Genomic DNA, 18,790 nt, shown 5'->3' with positions numbered 1-18,790 from the left:
TTTTTGTTATTATTATACTCACCAATGATAAAATGCGTGTTAGAAACGCAATTTTTTATTGTTGGTTTCGATTCATTCACTTTCATTTCTAAAAAAACTAATTTGTGAAACAAACAAATGCTCTTGCACAAACAAATCCTATTTTTTTTCAACAACATGGCGGATACCATTTTCACTACTCGAAACATTACCATATTTATAGTAATTTTAAAAGTAAGCCGTGTTCAGTTGAAAAACACTGGTAATTTCTTTTATTATTACCATGCTCGTGGTAAAACAGATAGAAGTCTGAAGATCCATTCCAAGTTGAAACCAGAATCATAGTAAAATTGACAATTTTAGTGGTTATTTCAATCATGAAATAAAGCTTAAATCAAATACACAAAATAGTAAAAAACACAATTAGTGTTTTTCCGTTTCTGGTAGACTAAACATTATTCATGGTAAATTTAACTTTTTAGTGCAAATGGTTTTTTCTACCATGACTCTGTAGTTAGAACTACCATATCGTTCTTTTCAGTGTAGAAATATTTCAAAAGCTCGCTTGCAACATTGTATACAACTTCTATCGCAACATATTATCTAGATCACCGTTAATCTTTCACTTCACTTTGCGTCTGATTCGTCTGAAGCATCCAAACGTCCTAAATGTCAACTAGGTATTTATCTATTTTCGGTCCGCTAGGTTTATTATTGTTTCGCTGCTCCCACCTCGGTATAGTTTCTCGTTTAACGTAATGTTCCTCCATCAACGCGTTCAAACCCTAAAACAAATTTCCCGATACGTACGTAACATTATTGATAAGTCATCAACGAAATTACCACAAACTACCTCAGCTGTCGTGAAAGCATCCAACCAACGATTTCTTCCGACCTCCGTATCATGCACCGGCTGCAGGCGAAACTATTCCACTGACAGTAAAGATGAAATACCCCCGAGGAAACCACGCAGTCTACCGATGCTGATGGACTTTCCGGAACTAATATGGCCATCGATGATAAAGTCAATCAAGAACTGGATCATGGTTCAGTTCATTATAAGACCCTACTTTGATCGGGAGTTCAATCTGCCGGATTTCATCAAAGGTGCCAAACAGGCACTGCAGGTTAGCATCGCTAGTTTTGAGTCAATTTTCTAAGGCTGTATATATATACATATAATTACATTGCTAGGTGGTGTCGGCTGCGTTGTCCGGTGGAGAACTAAAAAATCTAGAAGGCTTGGTGGATCGACGAACCTTGCAAGATTTAAAGGAATCTATGGGAAAGATGTCCGTTGCGCAGCGTTATGATTTAATGGTTGACAAAAAGGACATATACTTCTCGTTCCCATATCAGGTCAGTATGATTTTTTTCTCATGTCGCTTAGGACCGTATAGGTTCTTTTGCTAATGTTTCTATTTCAATATATATCAATTTAAGGTAGGCGTGATGTTTGACGAAGAAGATGAGCAGAGTCAGAAGCGGTTTGTAGAAATTACGATGGTTTTTCACGTTCTCAAGGGATTGAAAGGAATGGTCGAGAGAGGCGATCCTATTCCATTGAATATTGGGTGAGCCAGATGCTAAAGCCTTGATACATATAATAAGCAATTGCATTAGCTTCTATCAACAATTTTCATTATCATTGTAGTGTGATGCCTGAGTTCCGAGACAAGATAAGCATCTGTAACTATCGATTCATAAAAGAATTCACGAAAGGTGTCGATTCGGACTGGACGGTGAATGTAGTGAATCACTTCAAACCGAGTGACCTCGTGGACGAATAACCGATCTACCGTTGATGGAGTAACATGATTATTAGTGTAAACTTGTATATTGTGCGAATAAAAATCGCGCAAAAATAGGTTTGAATTTAATATTTTAAAGAACATAATGTTAATCAACCTCATGCCATAATACGATATATTTCAGAACTGATTTGGGGGTGGAGACGTTTTAATTGAAATGCTGTCTCGATCAACATTTTTACCGAGACAGATTTTCCATGTTAACCCTTAAATGCATACTGTTGCCATTTAGTAGCATACCGAATTTTGTGACAAAAAATCTCAACGAGAGGCATATATCTGGCACAACCCGAGTACCAAGGGCAAACAAATTCGTGCATTTATGCGTTAAATATTAGTTTCACAAATTAGCAAAATATAAATTAAAAAATCCGTGAATCAAAGCAGGAATGAAATTCCTAGAACGTTGAACTCAGAAAGTGGACTACAAGACTTTTATAACCGAGAGATCCAAAAATCAGGAAACTCGAAATTGTTCGAGGAACTTCAACATTCAAATCTAATAAAATAAATGATCCAATACACGGTGCTCCACATTCAATGCTCATTAAAGCTAAACACGCCTGCTGGTACATCCGATTGCACTACACCTGTGTACAATAGCGCTGAAGTGCCATAATGAAGCGTCCGTTCGTATACCACGTGGAAAGATAACTCATTTGTGATTTAAGGTGTAATTGAGAATTATTTGATCAAGAAGGAGTTGCAGAGCATACAGTAACATTGCAGGGCATTGACTGAAATATGTCCAAAACAATTGAAAATGGAGTTATACCATAGAGAACAGACATATAAGCTAAAACAAATTTTCCCGTAAAACCTGTGTAAACATTTAAATGAAAATACGTTGAAAATCACCATCGCATACAGGTTCGCATGCGTAAGTCACCATAGTATCCAAGTTTGCATACAAGTCCCGTATAGAGAGTGCTGGCCGATCGAAGCGCCGGCCAGTGGCAAGTTGCTACTTGCTGTTGTCATTCCAAAGCGACAGTTTAAATTGTTACACAAGTTGAAAACTTTACTTGTATGTCAGTTCTCAGTGGTTATACCCTTACAATTGCTTATGACTTGATATCTTTAATTTTCGTGCTTTAAACAACTTTGGTTCAAGAACCATATTTCCATAAAGGAAACTTCAATTTTGTAAACCTACTTGACCCCGTCTTCGTAGCTTTGAACAAAAAATGGCATGACAAATCCCTAAAACAAATTCACAATTTTTTGCTGTCACGGTCATGGTGTATTGTTCGGTATATTCGACACATAATGAATCATCACCTTCTGATGATTTCAAAAGGGTTATTTCATACTGTGGCAGAAATGGGTTTCCACTCTTAATCGGCGGTGATATAAATGCCCACCACATAATTTGGGGCTGGTCAGATATAAATTTGAGGGCACCGAATTGATGGAATATTTAAGTAGTGCACATACTTAATGTAGGGAGTCGCCCAACATTCTCTCGAGCTGGCAGAAATGAGGTATTAGATGTAACTCTCTGCTCCGACGGTATTACAAATGAGTTGGAGCTCGAACCGTCGTTATCTGATCATAAGTACATTATCTTTGATCATTTAAACGCCTCGCTAGATATTGTCCCCTGTCGTAATTCGAATTCTACGAACTGCGACGGAGAGGGCTTGGCGACTAGGTTTCAGAGTTATCTTCCAACAATTGAATCTCCACGTGACTTGGATGAGGTATTGAATAAAACAAACTCACTTATAGTAGCAGTATACCAAGAGGCTTGCCCGCTTCGAGTTATGCGTGCTTCCAGAGGATCACCTTGGTGGAATACCGAACTTGTTCGACTCAAAAAGTTATGTACAAGAGCTTGGAATCGCAGACGCAGGGACGAGTGGGAGACATTTAAGTTGTACGTTTGTAGCGAAGTGGTTGGAAAAGCCTCTGCACAAATGTCCCAAGTCCCAACGAGACTAGTAGATTAAATAACTTACTTTCAAAATTGAAAAACGTTCATGTTAGATTAGAACTGTTAATGGTGAATACTCGTCTGACGAAGATTCAGCACTCAACTGTCTTTTTGACACACACTTTCCATGGAGCCATTATCGACGAGCCATTAGACCAATCAGTCGGACCTCCTTCCTTCTTAAATCATTGGAACGTTTAATCAACCGCTACATTTGAAATGTTAGCTTGGGCGAGCATCCGCTGCATGTAATGCAACACGCATATCAGTGGGGGAAGTCTACTACCACCCTGTTACAAATGTTGTGTACAATGTTGAAGAAGCTTTTTTTTTTCAAAAATAATCAAGTTTAGGAGTTCTTCTCGATATTGAAGACGCTTTTTACTACGTGTTTTTTGAATCCATTTTGGAAGCAGCACGAGGTCATAGAGTTCCTTCGTATATCACGAACTGCATACACGCAATGCTTAGCAACCGACATCTGTGCTCATCGTTAAGACAAGGAGAAATAAGGAAACTGAGTGTCTGCGGATGACCTAGAGTTGATGAATTATTAGTTAATCCGAATAAACATCAATGATGATTTTCAGGCAACGAAGGATTACAACCGGAGCTCGTCCATTGCAGTTCTTTGACTCTGAAACTATTGTCGTAAATCAAGTTAAGTACGTCGGGGAAATTCTTGACTCAAAACTTAATTGGACAGCTCACAACGATTTCAGAATCACGAAAGCTTGCATGGCCTTCGTCCAATGTAGACAGCCTTTCGGCAAAACTTAGGGACTCAAACCCTTGTACATTCAGTGGATCTACACAACAATTGTTAGACCAATACTGACATACGGGAGTCTCGTTAGGTGACAGAAGGGATAAGTTATAACAATTCAATCAAATTGAAACCATCTTCATAGGATGGTCTTGATGGCAATGACTAGTACGTTCTCGACCGCTGCTCTAGAGGCGCTCTGGAACAAAAAACCCACTATATGTGTTTCTGAAACAAGAAACACTTTCTTATGCATACCATATGAAGGTTACGGGGCTCTGGAACAGTAACCCAATAGCCTGTGCAACTAGCCACACACGACTGTGGCCCCAGAAAGTTACTTGGGATCTACACTAAACTCTACGCTCCCATTGACCTTACACTCACGCCTTCTAAAACTTTCCATGTGAGAATTCCTCCTCGCAAGGAATGGCTTGATGACTGGATGGAGCGACAACTTGAAAAATGTGTAGTTTGTTGTAATGATGGTTCTTTGTTGGAAGGCCGAGCCGGTGCTGGTGTATATTGTCGTGAATTGAGATTAAACCAATCTCATTCGCTTGGTAGATACTGTATCGTATTCCAAGCAGTAATCACAGTGATTCTGTGTAGCGTACAAGCGGAACTTCAACAGAGAATTTGCGATAAAGGAATCACTTATACTCTGACAGTCAAGCTGCCCTGAAAGTACTTAGTTCGACAGATTCGAGCATTTCAAATGATATCTACCTTCTATGGGTACCCGGTCATTCCGGTATTACTGGAAATGAATTGGCGGACAAATTGGCAAGAGCGCGTGGTGCGGTTCCAATCAGAGCAGTGTCTGGACATTACAAACTCAATTATCACATGACTACTATTTAGCGTGCTGAGTATTATTCGAGTGATCTTTGTGAATCTGATTACGGAACTTCATATCGTTTAAGATGTAACTGCCCTTCTGTAATACAATTGCGTATCCGGATTTTTGGTTCTCCATACACAGATAAACCTATGTACAGAGAGCTGAAACTCAAGGATATGCTACTGTTCCTAACTCAGTATGGTAAAGAGCTATAATTTAAGCCGTATCTGAATAACAATATCTCTTCGGGAGTATAGTCGTTCGTTTATCTCATTGATATAAACGCTCATCGAGAAGTGACTTTTACTCCCTTGGGAGTGAAGAAATCCGTATTGTCTATGGTCTCTGTGTCGTTATTTTCCTTATCCCTTACCTTATCACATACCCAATCCTTCCAATCAGAAAATGATACAAAGACAAATCACAGCAAGGCACAAATCTCCAATTAACATGGGGAACGGTACGTGTCATTTGAGCTAGTCGCTACTGATTCCTGATTCGTGAACACGTACTAAACCACCAGCAAAAGCTATCTCCGTGACCCCGTCATCCAGCACATTAGAAATGAAAACAGCACCGCAAACGAAAAGACAGAAGGTATGGAACGTGATTTCACGACCGTAATCAGCAATCCGAAGTAGGGTTGTGGTACCGGTACCGAAAATCCCGGGAATACCGACCCATTTTTGGTATCGTAATACCGGTACTGAGCAAAAGCCAGTACCGGTATTTTCGGTACCATACAATTTTTTTATGAAAAATATGTGGACTCTCTAGGGGGACCTGCTTCAAAATATCGGTCCGCAAGATGACTTTTAATTATATTAATTATTGCGCACTTCCCACCAACCTGGACTCCACACTTTCAAAGTGCGAGTGATCAAACTGTTACTGAAAACTGCGAGCTGTCAAAACAAGTGATAGAGATGGTATTCTCATAGACATACCAGTCCAACTAACCAGTCTATGAGGAGAATTTAATGGAAGAATAGTAAGTGCGCAGTGCGGTTAGAATCCAGTTTTTAGTGCCACAAGCAATACCTTCTAGATAAATTGTTGAGCTAACACCTTTGTGGGGGAATGAGCAGGGGCCATCATCATAATAATTCTAGAAATTAAACATTACTAGCTCCCGTTGTACTGAATGGTATATTTAAATTTCTGAACTATTTTGTCGAAGTTACTAAAGTACTAAATTTCAAAATATTCACATCTAGCGTAAGAGACGTAAAAATTTGCTATGATTTATTTTTATTAGCGACATTCTGATTGGTTTTTTTTATTATTCACTAGGCGGCGCGTAATAAGACTGTGGTCATAGTCATGTCTGTATTTGGTTTGCTCTTAAATCTTAATCTATAAAAGAACGAACAGCGATTTAGAAGCTAACTTTTTTTAGACATAGTGAACTGCTTCAAATAAGGCGCTTTGAAATTATTGGTGATTGGAAAATTCAGCAAAACTCCATAGTTTACAGGAAAGCAAGGAGCATTGGTATGCATTAGAGAATAGTAGGCAAACGACATAAAGGTCGAAACCTATTTACAGAAAAGCAAGAGAGGAAATGCGAGCAACCTGCTCGGATTTACTGCTATTCTCACTTTGATTTACTGTTGTTAATAGGGTTTCTTACATTTACCATCTGTTGAAGTCGACAAAAATCGCACCGCTTAGCAGTTATTGATTTCAAACTGGCCTAGATTTCTAAATAAAAGAAGGTGCCGTACACGCAAAAGATCTTCTGTGAAATGAGTCATGCCATTCCGAACCAATTAAAAAGGTTTTTTCAAATTTTTTGAAAAAATTTTCGAGTACCGGTATTTTACCGGTAATGAGGGCTTCAGTACCGTAGTACCGGTTCTCGCCAAAAAGGGTCGGTACTGCGAACCCTAATCCGAAGATTCAAACAGGCAGAAAAAAGATTTGTAAAAATATGGATTAAATTCAATAAATAAAATTATTGGTCGGGAGACAATAAATTTATATTTTATTAATATTAAAACAAAATTACTGAAATTAAAAATGCTTCTATTAAAAGCAAAAATTTATTGTTATTGCAATAAAAAAATATTTTCAGACCAATAAGTTTGTTGTTTGAAGTAATAAACCATAAATGATAGGATTCAATAACACATATTTTTGCTTAATTTTTCTGCGTGAATCTAAACAGTATTCCATACACCAGCAGTGAAGAAATCATGGACGAAAACGACAACCAAGCAAGTGGACCGAATGACTCTCAGATGTTATCAGCTGATGCTGAAAACCCTCCAAAAAATCTCCACATGCACCTATAAATTGCTTTATGTGATTTGAATAAATTAAAGGTCCTCGGCTCCGTTAAGTTCACGCATCAAACCGTGTCAAATAAATGAAATAAAATAAAAGAATATTTTTCGGAAAAACCTGTGATGTGTGAATGTCCATGCGTGAATCGCTATTGTATCCTCGGAAAGGGGTACATGGTATGAAACTGGTTGAACCACTAATTTAGAACATTATGTGGACTGCTAAAATAGGCAACCGTTTAGAGAATTGGCAACTCACTATCGCAAAAATGTAGAATCACGGTTTTAGGTATCGGTTTATTTATGAATATTTATAAGTAGTCACATCGATGAGCACTCTTTAGGGCACGGCCTGACGTACCGAACATATACTACCGAAAGCGCAGCGTATTCGATCCAGTGGATATTTGATTTCACCAGAAAGGTTTGTGCGGACTCACTTCCAACGCAGAATACCTACCGCGTCGTGTCCTGTGCCCCACTAGCTCTTTTGTCAAGTAAAAAACAACGTCCCGGGTTTGAACAGAAATCAATTGAACTTGTCCAAGAATCTACTTGCCTCTTCGCAGCAGCTTCCGATCACAACTCATGTCGACCGATTGAAATGCTGTCCTGAATCCGTTAGTTGTGCGAGAAAATTATCCTGTGTCACCTTGAAAATTTACTCGAAGGAATGGCTTGTTGTCAGATACACACACTGAAAAAAATCCAAACGTTAATTCTATTTGTTTCAAACCGCTTAAAATTCATATGAAGAAGAAATGCTATTGTTATCTCGCGCACACATACCTTCTATGTGTCAACTGTATAAACTATGTATGCACACACATAAGTTATATGTGCATATTGTTATAGAATGGGGTTTTATGAGCCAAATAGTTATGAAATGTGAATGTAAGATCAATATTTCTTGTAAATACAGACATTAGGTTTATGTGCTAGCAAATAGTGTCTATATGCCTCCGTTAATTGCAAAAATCTATGTGTAGAATCAATAGGCATAACGTTTACTTTTTTTTGAGTGCAGCTAAACGGTCGAAAGAATGTTTCGCGTTACTGTCAACCAGTGTTGTGCAATCTCACGATGGTCTTTGAATTGTGGCGGTAAATGTGAAATAACCGTATCATTACGAAAATGACCGTTATTTATTTTCCATTTTCCTCACATAGTGTTAACTACAGCGCAAATTCGTTAGTTGGGGGTTCGTTAGTTGGGGCATCCCCCAACTAAAAGACACTCTAATTCCAAAACTGAAAGTCAAAAACTGATTGACGTTTTAAAGTCATCGATTTCAAGGGGCTTATTGGTTTATTTCTGTGGCGATAGATTTAGAAAAAAGGCATACTTTGGAATTCAATGGAACTTATTTTTTTGAATTCATATTCCGGAATGTTTTTAGTGAAATAAATGTGTCGCAGAGAGGTTGTTTATCAACTTTGGAAGGTCATCTCTGATGTATTCAATCACATTATCCAATGATTTTTTAGCTAGTGGTAACGTAGTATATTTGCACTTTATCGGCTTTTTACAACGGTGAATCCATTTCCTGTTTAATGTGAGGGAATTTATCAAAAAAAATAATAATTAATGGCAAAAAGAACACTAATGACATACTTTGTCACAAAAATCAACTTTAAACTGGAAGGAAACAGCTAACTTCCGTGAACCGTAAAATATTTCTGTTTGTTTATTATTGAAAGAAAACAAACAATCAGCGGTTCCCTCGAGTAATTTTTGTCAGTTGCCTCAATTAACGGATACGATTCGCTAGTTGGGGCGCATTGGTGACCCAACTAACGAATTTGCGCTGTATCTCTCACAGAAGCCGCGAGAGAGAAAGAGAGAGAGAGAGAGAGAGAGAGAGAGAGCGCATTGAAGTGATAGACAGATTGAGTACCACTTATTTTGTATTGGTATGGTAAACGAAATACTATCAGTGTATTGTATTCAACCAGCATGCGGTGCTTTGTTCATTTTTCCTTCACCTTTCTGTTTCTTTTATGCAATGCTATTTGTGTGAAACCGCCTGTTTGTTAATAGCAGCTCGTTGTTTGTAATAAGATGACCGTCATAACCGTATTCATATTGTAAACGAAATGACGGTCGGTTTCAATTCCTCTCAGTAATGATTCCAATGAGTGAGATTCAGAAAAAAAACCGTCTACCTATTGTCAATTCATTGGAGTGAGAATCGTAACTCAATAAATATTGCTTATTGTTTTGAGTGCTAACCGTTTATTCTCTTTTGTCTAGTAGGTTTGCCATCAGCACCGTGATGGAGCTTAACACTGCTCTCAACAGATGTTCATATGACCTATGCTAGTAAGGCGTCCCTGTTTGTGATGTCCTGTCAGGTTTCATTGGTGCGACTTGTATCTAGAGTGACCATACTTAAAGGGCGAACACGAAGTTATTGCGACACCGAAAATGTCATGCCAATTTTCTTATAATGTTTAAAATCAAACCAAAATTTTAGGGTAGTTTTATACATATATTTACTTCAAAAATCAAAAGAAAAGTTAATCGATGGAGCCTTGAGTGTAAAATTGAACGCATTTTCGCTTGATGCTCTCCATCAAAGTCTTTACAGTGTCATCCGGTACCAGTTTCTCAGTTTTTTTTCCATTTTCTTAACATGTCCTTCTCGCCTTTAACTGTCTTCTTGCTCTTCCGAAGTTCCCGCTTCATCATTGCCCAGTACTGCTCCACCGGGTGCAGCTCCGGACAGTTTGGCGGATTCATGTCCTTTGGAACAAAATGGACAGAATTGGCCTCATACCACTCCAGGACACTTTTAGAATAGTGACACGATGCAAAATCTGGCCAAAATAGCGGAGCTTCGTCGTGCTGCTGCAAGAACGGCAAAAGGCGCTTTCTAGGCACTCAGATTTGTAGATCTCGCCATTTACTGTGCCCTTTGTCACGAAAGGCTCACTCCTCAGTCCGCAAGAGCGGATGGCCTGCCAAATGAGATATTTGGAGGTGAACTTCGACATTTTCTTCTTCTTAAATTTGTCGTCCACATAGAACTTGCTCTTGCCGGTGAAAAACTCCAACCCCGGAATTTGCTTAAAATCGGCTTTTATATACGTTTCGTCGTCCATCACACAGCAGCCATATTTTGTCAGCATCTTCTCGTAGAGCTTCCGTGCCCGAGTTTTAGCCGTCGATTGTTGCCGCTCATCGCGGTTTGGGAAGTTCTGTACCTTGTATGTATGTAGTCCAGCTCTCTTCTTTGCATTCTGGACGTAGCTCTGCGACTTGCCAATCTTTTTAGCAAAATCACGGCTTGAGACGTTGGCATTTGCTTTAATCATCCGCTTCACCTTTCCCTCCGTCTTCCAGCTCCTTTGCCGTGGTCCAACGTCAACCGCTCCTGGAACCGCTTCAACACTCTGGAGCCGGTTGAATGGTGAATGTTCAACATTTTTCCCAACTGCCGGTGCGACAGGTCAGAAAATTCCAGGTGTTTGGAAAGAATTTGTTCTCTCGACTCGCGTTGGTTCACCTGCATTTTCGTTGAATCGAAAAACACGACTTCGAGTTTGACAGCATGTAAACAATACACATTAATGAGAAAGTGTGCAAAATTTGGTTGATTTTTACCCAATGGTAAAAAAGTTATGCCCTGTTGAATGTGTCGCAATAATTTCGTGTTCGCCCTTTATTTGATGTGTCAAAGTTTCTCGCAGTACAACATTTTTCCTTGATCAGGAAGTTAAGAAATTTTTAAAAGTAATTCAACCAACTCTCCCCCCCCCCTTGCGCACAAGCCTGATGAATTATAACCACCTCCGACTATTCATTATTGCATTAGCAGAACCGTTAGATCAGCAAATCCTAATCCGATCAGACTTGTACTGAGGTCAAAAGGCTGGTGATTTTAATCCATGTCTCGATTGATGATACGCGAAACATTGATTAGAAAAATTACGTGTGTCTTTGAGTCGGAGCGAGAGCTTCCTGTTGCGAAAGAATGCAACATTGTAGGTTTATCACTTGACACCATCACAGAACACAGACGTCTGAGTCAAATGTCTTGAGCAGCTACTTACCGCAGGTCAGGCGTCATAGTACGCATTGTTTATTTGTTTATTTGTTTATTTGTTTGGTATAATTTCATCTGACATAGATTGTCTTAATGAAAACTTAAAACTAAAGGTTAAAACTAATCAAAAATTTAAACATTTAAACATTACGAACAACACGAAAATTATCAAGTACTCGTTGACGAAACACATTAGTCGACACATTAAAATCAAAGAAATCAGCAAGTTCGTTGAATCTCGAGCAAAGTAAGTATATCTGCCGCAATAAGAAGCCGTAAGAGAAGTTTTTTATATTACAATTTAACAACTCTTTCATGAGTTCCAGAAGGAACCAACATCTGAAATATTTCAGTTTTCATTGAACTCATTTGACAAATCAGCCCTGCGATTAGACAGGAAAGTTTAAAAAAGTTAGTAAGTAAAAAGTTAATTACCATTCGGAAATCAAAACATCTATACAAGGAACAACGCGAAAGCCTTTAAAAATATACAAGGAATCAGGTATGTCCAAAAAACTCTACTCCTAGTGCCTCATCGCTATGGTAGCAAAACCCCACACTATCCGCCAAACCATCAGCCCAGTAAACGCTCTATTTTAGCGCTGCTTGGTTCATCCGCGAACGGCAGCGATCATCTGATCCTGCTCGAAAAACACCAGCACCTATTCATTCGCCGAACATCTTCGAGCGCTCAAGTCGTCAGGAAAACATCCCCATCTGCCCCAAAAAGCCGAACGCCGAAGACACCAATAATTCACCTACACACTCAATTTGGCTCGGTAATTTCCCAATGTTGAGATTTCGGCAAAAGTTGCGAAAAAACTGAGATTCGGCAGAAAAAATTAAGTGTGAAGCATCCGACGGTTGAGAAATCATCATCAGCAGCAGTTGCAGTCATCGCCGGCCGGCCACCAACACACACACATACACAACATTGTAGATGATAAAGTTACGATTAAATTTGATTGAGTCACATTCTTGTGTAACTGATTAGTGTCCCAATAGCCGACCTTGAGAGATCCGTCTCTACCGCTCGATCACGCCTGTGCAAAAATGGCTATAAAAGCCCACCCCAGACGGTCCCCGTGGCTTGACCAGGGACTAGGGTTATTGTCAAAATCCGCCTGACTGAGGAATAAAAGTGTTCGGAAAGCGTTTGCAGATAGCCAGGAAGACTGGGCCGGGAGGATCCAGTCGAAAGCCACAGACCGCAAAAACGATGAAAAGTCCGAGATGTCGCACGCAAACGGGAAGTGTTGTCTACAACCGTGCATCAAGGTAAAAAAACTAGCCAGACTCAAATTACAAGAAGGTGGTGATTCCAAATCGTGATGATAAGCAAAACAAATCGACAGGAGAAAGTAACATGAACATGAAGATGCTGACGAAGTTTAATCACGTGGTACAGGATGATGAAACATACGTCAAGGCAGACTTTGAACAGTTTGCTGGACAGTAATATTATACACAGACAGGAAATAGGAAAAGTGGCAGATATTTTGAAACACATTAAGCTGTCGAAGTTCACAAAGAAATATCTCGTGTGGCAAGAAATCTGTTCCTGTGGCTTAAAGAACGACATTTACATCGCAACCGGGATCATAAACTAGGAAATTTTTGTGCAGAAGTGCCTGGAAAAACGCCAGTTAGCATCTTGCCATTACGATAAAAAAAGTCATGAAGTGGTATGTCGCTTACAACGTCCAGGTGATGACCACGGACATGAACCCTACCGACACGACAGAGCTCCGCCCTAGTAAAAAATATTGGGCAATCGTCAAACCGAGCCACAAGCAGTTTTTGTTAGTGAAATGCAGCTTAAGGCAAACTGGCGCTCTGCGCCTAGAAAAGCGACCAAGGAGGCTGTGCAAAACTTGGTGGAAGTAGTCAAACAGAATGCCTGGCAATTCACATTTGCTTTTTTCTTTATTCTGTATGAATTGAACTTGCAAAAGGAACATAATTTGTTTCACCGATTGTTTGTAACATCCTTGTATAACCAAATCTGTTTCATACCGTTTACAACTTAGTATAAAAAAGTGTAAATCAACCGCATCAAGCAGAAAATCTAATTGGCAACCAATAGACCAACTTTTGAAAAAATGTAAAATTATGCAAGATAATAATCTTAGACATTCTGCTCACATTTGTGAAACACTGCAATACAATAATGAAAAAAACTGCTTTATTAATCGATTCAGCTACGATTGCGAAGACCCTTTAATAATTAAATCGTTAAACAATACATATATCAGACAAATTCTGGAATATTTCAACGTAGTATAGGGCCCGTACACTATCCTGCACGAAAAACGAATTGAATATCTAGTCTAGTCTAGTATAGTCTTCACATATGCAGCCAATACATGTAGGGATCCTGGAAAATTGCAGGCGTTCGCCTATAATTTTTCTTGTCAATATTAATGCTTGTGACACATATGGTGTGTGACAAAATCCTTAGAACGGTCCGGCCAACTGTACAGCGAAATTATGTAGAAGATGATTCAAAATTATACGACAATCAAAAAATCATTTATATAAAGAATTTAGTCAACGAATCATTTGGAACCTTGAATAAGGAAGAAACGTGGACAACCGTACCGACCGTTTCAATTTAAAGGAGTTAGATGAATTGTTGAGAGGCTGGCTTAAAAAGTTAATGTCACTCCTTTGGTCTTAATATGTTGACATAGGCCTGTACGAAAAACGGATTGAATCATCCAAAATCAGTCTCTCTTATATGCTGTTCATACACTCAATTCGACCAAATTTCTCTCCTATGATATGAGACACGCTGCCTGCTCATTAACATACAAACATTTAGAGAACGCCGCGAATTTGGAAAGGTTTATCTTATCAACGACTCGTATACAATCTGCATCTAACTTTCGCAAATAAAATTTTATACACCATCGTCGTTTAAGAACCCGTAAATTGGTTTTAGAAACACAACATAAAACTCTTTATGCAAAAAATGCGCCAATATAACTAAAATTAAGCCAAAAATATTAAAATTATGTTCAAACCGTAGATATAATGATTAGACTATAGGTAAACATCGCAAAATAATTTTTTAGTCGTAATCTGTTTGATGAAATATTTAAATAAATAAATAAATCAATAAATAAATAACTTATAATTCGATACTGCTTTTGTAATTTTGGAATATTCATTCTTTTTTTTCTTTCACTAGTTCATCTATAAAAAAAAGCTTTATTTAGAATGGTCGAAAGAGTGAGAAACAGATACTATGAAAAATATGAAGACACACAGAATATGTGCTCTCCTATGAAGACACACAGATATGTGCTCTCGAACAGAATTCAAACATGTGTTCTTCTAGTCTATGTATAGTTATGAGAAACTGGAATTCCCTAGCGTTTTGCAATCGTCACTTTTCCGTTTATTTATCGAGTGCTAACTAGACAGTGGCATTTTTTCTAACTGTTTTGTTAAAAACCTCTTTTCGGGTGTTCTTTATTTGCAGTTTTAACCGTCAAGGTCATTCGCTCAAAGCTACTATTCACCTCATTCACAACAATTGAGAGGCTGTTTAATCTAGGCACAAACAATGTTCTACGCTGATTTAAATGATGAAATAGATATAGATATTTATAAACATCCTAAGTACCTGATAAGAAACCAACTCGAGCAGATTATAGCCGGACATTGCAAACAATATCTACCACATTGTGCGAATTTGTTTACACCAGTCTGAACGAGCTATTATCACACTCTGTGTGGCTGTCTGGTCTGATAACGAACCGGTTCGCGCCGGTCGAGTCCGCTGTTTGGACGACAAATTGTTTTTGATTGTTTAATTTTTACTGCAATAGGGTCGGTGAGCCTTATGTCATGTTCATTTCCGATCGCCTATTTAAAAGTACCATAATTATTCATGTTAAAAAATCAAGATTCATAACGTAACGATCCTGTAGCCGAGTGTAACCGATATATTTCACATTGGAGACTGTGCATAAATGACGAAACTTTTTTCAGTGATTTTTAATCCTCGTTTGTATCACGTGGTAACCAAATTTAAAACCCACCTTAGAAATAACGCGATATTTACCAAAGCACAAACTATACCGGTCAAAGACGCTTCCAGCAATTTGATAGTAAGCCCGTCCCAACCGCTTTTGGTTGCATTTGTGTTTGTAGGTTTATCCGTTAGCAATTGCATGTTCATTGAAGGGTTAAATCAGTTCGTCACTTCCACGGATTGCTTGCTAGGTAAAGATTTTTTGGCGAATTTGGACAGTTTTATTTCTTTTATACACTCAGGAATAATATATTTAGAGCTTACAACGGAATTTACCTGTCCGGGCATTTATCTAGTCCTTGTAGTAGATCCCATGGTGCCATAGTATTGTGAGCCTCTTCCCGAGGGCCAAGCACTAAGTCTTATATGTCAAATGTCGTACTCAACTAATTGTTTTAAATTCAAAATAGTATTTAGTTCAATAGTTTTTATAACTAGGCAATATAAGACCTTCTTAGAGCTCAAAGCATAAAACCTTTAAATGTATACTGCGATCTCTCAGTAATTTATGGAAGCATACCGTAATAATGGAGACTCAGAGTAATAAATTGAATGCAGTATTTTGTTGAATTGAAAATCAGCACAGAGGAGGTGGTAGAGAGTTACAGTAAAATTGCGTGTGTATTAGAGTGACAGGAAAAAAATGACCACTATCGGCCCACTCCTCAGTCGATTTCTAGCACCACCACGAGTACTTGCTCCAAATTTGAAGCAAATCGGATAAGTCTAGCTACCGGACCAACTTGAAGTTGCATGGGATTTGTAGACAATGTACATTGAGAAAACCCACTAGCTAGAAAATGCGAGCTAGGTGGTGGCACTGTATACATCGAATTGCAACTGTATGTAAAAATAAGACAGATAATTTAGTTGTCTACAACTTTGTGGAAGACTGATAGTCAATCCGGCTTTGTTAAAAGAAGTTATTAAACTTTTAACGATGTGATGTCTGTGTCAGTTTTGCATGGGGCCTAGCAGTGCATGGTTGTGTATCAGTGCTCGAATTCCACAAACTATACATTTTTTGTGAAATAATGGTTAGATTTAGCTGAATGGTATGTTTAGTAGAAGTGTATTAATATAATTATATTAATATAATATAAGTAATGTTTCAGTTATAACATTTTAGTTTCACTTGTGACCGCATTCAAGGCACCAACACTAACTTTTCAACGAAGAGAGATAGAAATTAAGTGTCTTCTCTCTTCTATGAAAATTTAGTGTTGCGCCCTCAGGTGGAACTAAAATTTTATAACCAAAACATTACTTATATTATGTACTACAATTCTTCTGAGCATACTATTCATCTAAATCTAACCGTTATTTCACAAAAATGTATAGTTCGTGGGAATCCAGTACTGATACACAACCATGCACTGCTAGGTCCCATGCAAAACTGACTCAGGCATCACTTCGTTAAAAGTTTAATAACTTCTTTTAACAAAGCCAGATTGACTAGCAGTCTTCGACAAAGTTATAGACAATTAAATTTTCTATCTTATTTTTACTTACGGTGGTAATATGTTGCATACAGTGTCACCTAGCGGTGAAAATGCGAGCTAGTGCGTTTTCTCCATGTAAATTATCTACAAATCCCATACAAACTTCAGACACGTTGGTCCGGTAGCTGGGCTTGTTCGATTTGCTTCAAATATGGTGCAAATACTCCAAGTGGTACTAGAAATCGACTCAGGGGTGGGCCGATTGAGTTGTCAGTAATTCGTTTTTTTTCTGGGCAGTCTAGTGTGTATGCAATGCACTATGATCCCAAAGCTGTATTTAGGAAGACAAAACTGGTTTTTTTTTTTATACTATTTGAATTAGGGTGCTCCCTGTGGTTAGGGTGTTCAAAGTTGAACTTTTTAGATTGTAAAATTCGGCTACAAATGGTTCCGCAAAGTTATAAATTAATAAAATGGAAGCATCTTTTCTGAAGAAACAGAGTAGCTATATCTAATGGTTCATACCTTATGATTTTTTTAATAGTTAAGGTAGGGTGGCTCTTGAAAAATTGGTTTTCTATTAATATTTTCTTATGCGTTAATTTCTCACAAATACTTTGTTCTAGAAGTTTTTAGAAATTTTCTAAATGCACATTTTGGCCGAAGCAATAAAGTTTCTATCTCTATTATTTGCATAATTGCAGGCGATTGTTTTTTTTTCAAAGCTTTATATCTTTCATGATTGCAAATGGATTTTCAATCCTTTAATTTCATTTGAAAGATCGTAACATTTCGAGTTTTTTTAGAGAACTGCGAGAGCATTATTGCAAAAAATAAATCAATTTAAAAAAATGGTGTATTTTCCTACAAAAATCGTTTATAATTTTTCAAATTCGTCCATTTGAAAAATTATAAACGATTTTTGTAGGAAAATACACCATTTTTTAAAATTGATTTATTTTTTGCAATAATGCTCTCGCAGTTTTCTAAAAAAACTCGAAATGTTACGATCTTTCAAATGAAATTAAAGGATTGAAAATCCATTTGCAATCATGAAAGATATAAAGCTTTGAAAAAAAACAATCGCCTGCAATTATGATAATAACTTTATTACTTCAGCAAAAATATGCGCCATAAAAAAGTTCTAAAAGTGCTGTGAACAAAGTGTTGACGATAAATCAATTAATGAAATGACAAATGAAAAATAGCGATTTTAAGGGGTAACATTTTCATCGTTCAATCTGTCTCCCCCACTTTTTCAAAAGCACCATTCCGCTTGATCAATTGTTTTTTCACTAACTATATTGCATAATTTGAATCTTGATAATTTAATAAATAAACCATTGTTCTTCTTTTAGAGTTTTGAAAAGGTTTAATATGGATAAACCGGTGGCAAAGTTGGGCAAAATTTCTCAATGTATCTATAAAACTATCGCATTTTGGAAGATTTTTGTTAAATACAATTAGTATGAAATTTTTAAACGTGTATAAAGTTATTGTTAGAAAAACTTTCTCTTCTCTTTATGTTTTTGTTGACAAAATATAAAAAAGAAAAAAATGGGTTTTTTGCAATTTAAATTTTTAGCACAAATTTTTGTTTTTGTGAAAAATGACATAATTTATTTCAGTGTAT

The 18,790-nt window shown here is 37.6% G+C and overlaps 1 protein-coding gene across 1 annotated transcript; it reads left to right on the top strand.

Moving 5' to 3' along the window:
• The first annotated feature begins 639 nt into the window (after nt 1-639).
• On the top strand, nt 640-2,342 carry LOC131680156 (m-AAA protease-interacting protein 1, mitochondrial). The gene is made up of 4 exons (XM_058960878.1): nt 640-1,106; nt 1,174-1,338; nt 1,423-1,553; nt 1,634-2,342. The coding sequence occupies exons 1-4, from the start codon at nt 738-740 to the stop codon at nt 1,767-1,769; spliced, it is 801 nt and encodes a 266-aa protein (XP_058816861.1). The 5' UTR covers nt 640-737; the 3' UTR covers nt 1,770-2,342.
• The last annotated feature ends 16,448 nt before the right edge of the window (nt 2,343-18,790 follow it).

This window comes from Topomyia yanbarensis, chromosome 2 (assembly GCF_030247195.1).
Source record: "Topomyia yanbarensis strain Yona2022 chromosome 2, ASM3024719v1, whole genome shotgun sequence".
Classification (NCBI taxonomy): domain Eukaryota; kingdom Metazoa; phylum Arthropoda; class Insecta; order Diptera; family Culicidae; genus Topomyia; species Topomyia yanbarensis.
The sequence above is the reverse complement of the archived record's forward strand: the minus strand, read 5'-3'. Positions and strand labels throughout refer to the sequence as shown.

Coding starts and splice junctions, on each gene's coding strand:
- LOC131680156 (XM_058960878.1), top strand. CDS start 738: ATGTTCCTCCATCAACGCGTTCAAACCCTAAAACAAATTTCCCGATAC. Junction 1,107..1,173: donor GTGCCAAACAGGCACTGCAG/GTTAGCATCGCT, acceptor TTACATTGCTAG/GTGGTGTCGGCTGCGTTGTC. Junction 1,339..1,422: donor ACTTCTCGTTCCCATATCAG/GTCAGTATGATT, acceptor TATCAATTTAAG/GTAGGCGTGATGTTTGACGA.